The 8,525-nt window shown below is 28.0% G+C and overlaps 2 protein-coding genes across 2 annotated transcripts; both read left to right on the forward strand.

Annotated features, from left to right (window-relative positions):
- Window positions 1-3,448: 3,448 nt before the first annotated feature.
- Window positions 3,449-4,705, forward strand: LOC126908696 (protein ZBED8-like; the record flags this gene model as incomplete). Its single annotated transcript, XM_050690999.1, has 1 exon — window positions 3,449-4,705. A coding segment is annotated over exon 1 (1,203 nt), but the record flags the coding sequence as incomplete, so codon positions are not given.
- A 1,107-nt stretch (window positions 4,706-5,812) lies between these two features.
- Window positions 5,813-7,350, forward strand: LOC126908702 (uncharacterized). The gene is made up of 2 exons (XM_050691009.1): window positions 5,813-6,724; window positions 6,832-7,350. The coding sequence occupies exons 1-2, from the start codon at window positions 5,896-5,898 to the stop codon at window positions 6,873-6,875; spliced, it is 873 nt and encodes a 290-aa protein (XP_050546966.1). The 5' UTR covers window positions 5,813-5,895; the 3' UTR covers window positions 6,876-7,350.
- Window positions 7,351-8,525: the final 1,175 nt, after the last annotated feature.

Genomic DNA, 8,525 nt, shown 5'->3' on the forward strand with positions numbered 1-8,525 from the left:
TAAAAGCATATTTAAAAAACAATTTGTTTTTATAATTTTTTTTATGCGATTAACTATTTGTTTTCTAAAATTGTTTAAAAAAAAACCCAGCACAGGGGGGTCGCGGCACAGTAATGACGTAGCATAGATAGATCAAGTATAATTATATCTGACAGTGATTAAAATCACTATAAAAAAAAAACGCTTCGATGCAAATCTGTAGATACTGTTTAATTTAAAAAAATTGGTGGACTATTCCAAAAGCTACATGATCTGCTAGTTCATTATTAATATCCTAATTAAGATAAAGTATGTAAAATGAAAAAGGGATTATTTAAAAATATTATTTCTCATAAAAAAAAAATGTTGATCCATACACTTTTCAATATGTCATAGCATTATAAAGTTAAAAATGTAAAAAATAAAATCGAGAATTTTCACACAATAATAGCATTTGGTAGCCATTTTCACCGTGAAGATAAAATANCGGTAGCCAATTTCACCGTGAAGATAAAATAAAGTACGAAATTTTTTTTTTGCATAATAAAGTAAATTACATTAGCTATAATTTAAGATATATATAAAAGTGTCAGACTTTCCGGAACACTTTCAAAATTTAAATTGAAAAAGTAAATTTTTTGTGAAAAAGTTGTCATTTTAAATCCCCCCCTGTAGACAGGTAAAGGGTCAGATATAAAAAAAATATATACCATATGATAGGTAAAGACATCATGCATCTATAAAAAAAAAATTATATTGATCCTTATATCTTTCAAAAAGTTATAGCATTATAAAATTAAAAATATAAAAAAGAATTTTTTTACAAAATTCGTATTTTTTTTATAAACTTTGATGTCTGTTTTCACCATGAAGATAAAATAAAGTCCAAAATTTTTTTTTACCATTATAAAGTATATTTTATTAGCTTAAATTTAAGATATATATAAAAGTGTCAGACCTTCCGGAACACTTTCAAAATTTAAGTTGAAAAAGTTCTACTTTTTACATGCATTTTTTAGATTTGAACCCCTCTCGTATATAGGGAAATGGTCGGATTTAAAAAAACAGTATGTCAAATGAAAGATGTATATGAATACTACTCCTCATAAAAAAATTGTACTGATCCATACATTTTTCAAAAAGTTATAGCATAATAAAGTTAAAAATGTAAAATACAAAATCGAAAATTTTCACACAAAAATAGCATTCGGTAGCCATTTTCACCCTGAAGATAAAATAAAGTCCGAATTTTTTTTTTTCACGATAAAGTATATTACATTAGCTTTAATTTAAGATATATATAAAAGTGTCAGACCTTCCGGAACATTTTCAAAAGTTAAGTTGAAAAAGTTGTCATTTTAAATCCCCCTTTGTGGGCAGGTTATGGGTTAAATTTATGAAATAAATATACCAAACAAAAGGTATTGATATTACACATCTATATAAAAAAGAATTATATTGATATGTTCAATTTTGAAAAAGTTATGGCACTTTTAAGTAAAAAAAATTGAAAAAATTTCGAAAATTAACGATTTTTAAATTTGTAATTTTTTTGGAGGTTTCCCCCATTTACGGGGAACGAGGGAATTTTTTTCAACTTTTGAGTGTAATGTCTTCGACTAGATACAATTTGTGTTCTTTTGACGTATCATTGAAAGAAATTGGTTCGGTGAGAGCTGAGAAAAAGTGGTAACAGACACAAAAAAAAAAAAAAAAAAAATAATCACATCTTAGTAAAACCAATACCTTCTCAGCTTCGCATCGAAGCTAATAAATAAATTTGTATTTAAGCATTATACTTTGAATAAATTTACGAAAAATAAGTTTTATTTTATTCAAAATATATTGTATTTGAAACAATATCATTTTCTTAACAGTTTTTTGCAAAAAAATATCAAGTTGAAAAATAATTTATGATCACGTCTTAATTGCATTATTTTATATAATACTCGTTTTTTTTTGTACTAAATGAATCGAATCGATTAACTAAAATCAATATAACTATTTAAAAAACAAAATAGTAAGACAAAAATATGTCTAAATTAATTTTTATTTTAGTTTCTGCGTCTCGTCGTACAATTCACTTCCAAAAAATATACCATAAATGAAAATTTTTAATGAATCATAAGAAAAATGTTCCCCGTACCATTATTTAATTTTACTATTCATATAATTATTTGAATAAAATATCAGTCATATTTTTCTATACAACTAAAAATTGAAATAATAAGTGTTTACTAATTGTGTCCATTTTTTTTTTATTGCAATGTAATTACAGTGTTTATATGGCGATTATTATAGTAAAAATAATTTATATCAATAACGGGAAAAGGAATTTACGAAACCTTAAGAACTCGGAAAATCATGACTTTTCAAATGTATTTCGTAAAATCAAAACTATATATGATAATTTAATTTCATTAATTTCAAAAATATCTAAAAACTATTTTACATATATTTTTGTTGATTAATTTAGACCAGTCATTCTCAAAGTGGGCGATAACGCCCCCTAGTGGGCGTTGGTAGTATTTAGGGGGGTGGTAGAATGCCCAAAGAAATTTTGGAGGCGTTGAGTTGGACTTAGGGGGCGATAGCTGATTAAGCCTAATATATATCTAGAATCTAGATATATATAAAAAATAAAAATTTAAAAAAAAATAAAATTATATTAAAGCCAAATACTACTCACTCACTGATCGCGAATTAACTTATAATATGATGCTAATGATTTACCACCAATACGTATTGTGCGACGTGGCGGGCCACAGGTTTTTAGCTATTATCGTGTAGATATAAATAGTTCCTAGAAGTTTTTCGTCGTCTCCCGTAAATAATAATCATTAGCGTTATCGAAACGGCGACAATAGCTGATAATTTAGTATTTATTATTACACTACGTCCAATACACAATGTATACTCAGGCTTCGGTTATTTGAACATTTTAGTTTACGATTTGGTGTCGCTTCGTGCTGGCCGTATTGTGTTTTGATTGCTCGTATAAAATACCTAGGAAGTAAAAAATATGTCGGAAGCAAAAAAGAAAAAAAGACAATACAGTGCGGAATACATTAAATACGGATTTATTCAAAGTCGGACAAATCCATCATCGCCAATGTGCCTTATTTGTCAAAAAACATTTTCAAACGAAGCAATGAAGCCTTCTAGACTAAACGATCATTTAAATAAAATGCATCCAGACATGAAAGGCAAAGATGTCACCTATTTTCAAAATATGGAAAAAAAATACCTAGCTCAATCTACTGTATCGACACTTTTTCTGCTGCTTCCAAACAAGAAAATGATGGACTTTGCGCATCGTACAATATATCATTGTTAATTGCTAAAACAGGCAAACCTCATACCATTGGGGAAGACTTAATTCTACCGGCAGTAAAAGAAGTAATAACAACTGTGCTCCATAAACCAGCGGCAGATATTATCCGAAAAATTCCTTTGAGCAATAGNAGATATTAACCGAAAAATTCCTTTGAGCAATAGATCTGTACATCGAAGAATTGATGAAATGGCGGAAAATATTGAAGAATCATTGTGTAATCACCTGAAGACTTGTCAATTTTCAGTTCAATTGGATGAGTCCACTTTACCAACTAATGAAGCATTATTGTTATCATACGTGAGGTTTATAAAAAATGAGAAAATATGTCAAGAACTATTATTTGCGAGAAATTTAGAGACAGATACAAAAGGAGAAACAATATTTAATACACTAGAAAAGTTTTGTGATGAAAAGCAAATTCCCCTGAAGAATATTATGTCAATTGCTACTGATGGTGCTCCAGCTATGACAGGGCGTCACAAGGGCTTCATAGCTTATTTAAAAAATAAAGTTCCTGACGTGCTTGCCATACATTGCGTCATTCATCGCCAGCATTTAGTTGCGAGAAATCTGAGTGAACGTCTTCATACATCACTGCATTATGTTATTAAAGCCGTTAATAAAATCAGAAGCAACTCATTAAATGACAGATTATTTAGTCAACTTTGTGTTGCTAATGATGAAGATTTCAACCGGTTGCTGCTTCATACAGAAGTACGCTGGCTCTCAAAAGGTACTTGTCTGACTCGGTTTTATAATTTGTTTGACTCTGTGATAGAGTTCCTGAAAAACAAAGAAACAGGACTTCACGATAACCTCATCACTTCAAAGAATGATATTGCGTACTTGACAGATCTCTATAAGTTATTTAATGATGTAAATCTCCAACTTCAAGGTGACGACTTGAACTTAATTAAAACAAAAACTGTCATTGCTACATTTGTTGCTAAACTGCTATTCTACAAGAGAAATATTGGTAGACGTGAATTTAATAACTTTCCTAATTTATCAGCAGCTCCTTTTATCAATGACGACTTGGTTGTTTACTGCCAACACTTGGAGAACTTACACAGTGATTTCAAAGAACGATTCCAGGACATTTTAAACATGGATATACCCAACTGGGTATTAGATCCATTTTCAAATGTCAACACAGCAGAATCATCCCAGATAGAAGAACAACTTTTAGAATTGACCACGAATGAAGAAATCAAATTTAAATTCAAGAATGGCTATCAAGAATTTTGGCTGCAAAAGCCAATCATGCAACTCTACCCTAGTTTATGGTCAATTGTTCAACGATTTCTGATACCATTCCCTTCATCATATTTGTCTGAACGTGGATTCAGTGCCGTAACAACACTAGTAACAAAAAAAAGAAATCGGTTGCTTGTTATATATATATATATATAATAAGTTAATTATATATGATAAGTTAAATTTTTTTTTTTTTTGGGGGGGGCCTAAAAAATTTTTGATGCTCAAAGTGGGCAGTAGATGAAATAAGTTTGAGAACCTATGATTTAGACGTATCTAAAAAAATCCATCAGGACAGATTTTTTAATAATTTAATATTATTATTATTTAATAATATTATTTCAATACACCTTTTATTATCCTTTACGTCAACTGCCTACACGTTACCGAAAGTTAATTGGTATAGTACTTTATGGCTGGCGGGTACACAGGCATAAAGTACTACTACTAAAACTAATTAATTCTAATCACAAATTATGCTTCTTCAGGGGAACATTCCTTAGATGATTTTTTGCTTTATTCATATATATGTGATATTTAGTACATGTATTAATAATTATACTACATACGCCCCTGGTATAAACAAAATTATTAATATTCTAACTATAATAATCGTAATTATATTATAAAATAATTACAAAAAATTCGACAGGTTATTTCTAATATTATGTGAAAAAATTGAATTTTGATAATAATATTGGTTACTGTGATTTGATGTTGGACAGCATAGTTGACATTGAAGGATCCCAATTTGTACGATAATGTATATTATATATAACATATATTATTCCTTGATAAACTATAAAAATATGGTACTATGTGCTACTGTAAAATAGTATCCTAATATACACTCTGTGGATAAAAAAAAAAAAAATTCATATGAAAAAAGTACAATTGAATATTAAGCTAATTATAAAGCAAAATTTCAAACAAAAGATATATAAAACAATAAACATGATTAAATATATCAACAAATTTGTATGTAGCAAAATGTTTAATAAACTTAAAATGACATATATAAATAGTAAATATAATATCAAAAAAAAAAAGATAGTTTTAACAAACACAATCAATTCAATTACTTATTGTAATGTATAAATGAAACGCATATAAATTTGAAATTTTTGTACTTAAATATAAATTAATATTTGCCTTTAATTTATGAAAAATATATTATTAGTATCTTTATTTACAGAAAAATGTAAAAATAGTATTTGATTTAAAAAGTCCACGTAAGTTAAAAATTTAGTTGTAATGATTTGTTTCTCTTCGGCATATCTATATTAGATTTTCACTCATAGTTTTTTGTAATTTTCTTTGACATGATTTTTATTAATTATGCATTTTTGTTATTTTGTTTAGCTAAAATCTATACGTGTGTGCAAATAGATATGGACAATATAACAATTGATGTCGCAAAAGAACATATACATTACCATGAGAAATTGTTACCTTTGAAACTAAATAATGGTACTGTGTATACTAGTGCTAAAGTTTCAGTCAAAAACTTCGAAAAATTTGACCTAAATGACAAAATTGATAATCCTGTACCTTTGGATGAAGAATATTTAGGTTCAGCTCCTCGTTTATCATACCGTACGCTTGCTGTTGGAAGAACCTTACGAGAAATTACGGATCAAGCTATACAAGAATATAACGATCCAATGGAAGCCATAGTTTGGCTTAGAAATGTTATTGAAAGCATTGGAATTACATTATTATTGCAATATAGTGTATTCACAACTAAAATTATATTAATCTTATCAAATGATCACGAGAAGTTTAATCATCATTTTAATAAAGCCACAACTTTTTTCAATTTTCTATCAGACAAATTTAGTGATTATCGTTTACGTCAAGATCCGATTAATCAAATAATTTTAATGTTTAATGCATATAACCAATCTCAAAAACTGGAGAATGATAAAAAAAAATTTATTCGTCTTAGCAATGTTTTTTTTAATCGTTTTATAAACTGTACAAAATTGGTAATGATTCCAGAGGATGTATTTATAACCGGAATTTTTTATCAACTCCAACACTGTAATATAATTAAATTAAAAATTCCAAATGTAGATTTAACAAGTTCTGTTAGCAAATTGCAGGATCAGTTCTATTCCTATATAGAACGTCATGCAGAAATATTAAAAGGTAAATAGTAGAATACATTATAGTATTTTAATGTTATATAGTATGTTATTGTTCGTAGGAAAATGCTTTCAGTATGACTAATGATAATATTTTTTTTTCTTTTATAGATTCAGGAAATACTAATGGATTAAATTTAAAATTATCTTTATGAATATCTAAATACTGGGTTTTTTTTTTTTTTTTTTTTTATTTAATAATTCCAAATAATTGTTTTTTTCACGTATTTGAAGTTATATTAATGTGAAATGAAATAAACGTAAATTTAACTTTACAATTTTCTTCAAGTGAGCAGCTCAACTGTATGTTACAACGTTATAATTTTTATATAATTACTGAATAATAATTTATAATACTCAATTAAAATTTCTGTAGTTAAGGCATTGATTATAAATGATATGTCTTAAATTGTTATTGAAAGCTTTGGAATTACATTATTATTGCAATATAGTATATTCACAGCAAGTACGATAAAATACATACCAAAAGAATATGAAAACAAATAACACGTCTTTTGACGTTATGTCAGGAAATTTTTTGTTAATTTCTAATTATAAATTTCATCTAAAAAATCAAACACACAAATTTTATTAGTTTTTTTCTAATTTAAAACTAAATAAAACAAAGTAAGCCTATTTAAAATCATAAAAATGCAATGTTATATATGTTTTCCGGTTATTTTAGATGATGTTTTTATATTTAAAACCATTTTTACATTGTAAAAATGTACAACACTTTACATTGACACATAAAATTAGTAGACGGTGTATTTAGGGTCAGTTAATTCGATACTAGCGACATTACCTGTTTTCTTTTATGTTTCCTTGATTAATTATAATAATATTAGATTTAAATATATTCAAGTGAAATTATAATTAAAAAACTATACTATAGTATGCAACATAAAATTAATCATAATGTCACTTATTTTCCAATTGACCTATTTTCAAAATTTATGTGTGTAACCCGGTCAAGCTCCACGTAGCTTGAAATCGCATTACCCCTCTAATTGTAATGATAACCATCGTGTCCGGCACTACCGGCACCTTTCTGTCATTACGTTTGTGTCCGCGGTTGACGTTATATCGAACCGTTGAATCCAATGACTCGTAGCCAGTAAGCTGGTATAGTTTTCTTTTGTTGGGTTTGTGTCGGCCTGTATAGGCGAAGCCCCAACGTACGGTTACTAAAGACTCAATCCATATTTGGAGTTGGTGTCCTTAGCGTACACACACCGGTAGTGTTTCCTTTTCTGTGGTTCGTCGAGTAAGTGCGTCTTGTCACTGTAAAATTAATCGTGGGACTCAGGATTATTGGCGTTGGTCAAGAGGTATTGTTGTGGAAATCTCAAGCATTGCGATATCACGCGGCTGAAGAAGTATCAAGTGGCTGGATGATGTTACTACTTTTTTTTTATTACTTAATGTTTGTATTATATGTAATTATTTGATTTGAATATGATTAAATGAATCGTGTCATTAGTAAAAAACCCAGCACAGGGGTCGCGGCACAGTGGTTACGTGGCATAGTTGGATCAAGTATAATGATATCTGACAGTGATTAAAATCACTATCAAAAAAAAAACGCTTCGATGCCAATCTTTAGATAGTGTTTAATTTTAAAAAATTGGTGGATTATTCCAAAAGCTTCATAAACTGCTAGTTCCTTATTAATATCCTGATTAAGACAAAGTATGTAGAATAAAAAAGAGATTATTAGAAAATAGTATTTCCCATAAAAAAATTATATTGATCAATACACTTTTCAATAAGTTATAGCATTATAATGTTAAAAATGTAAAAAA

Source organism: Daktulosphaira vitifoliae, unplaced genomic scaffold (assembly GCF_025091365.1).
Source record: "Daktulosphaira vitifoliae isolate Bord-2020 unplaced genomic scaffold, ASM2509136v1 Scaffold_5, whole genome shotgun sequence".
In the NCBI taxonomy this organism is placed as follows: domain Eukaryota; kingdom Metazoa; phylum Arthropoda; class Insecta; order Hemiptera; family Phylloxeridae; genus Daktulosphaira; species Daktulosphaira vitifoliae.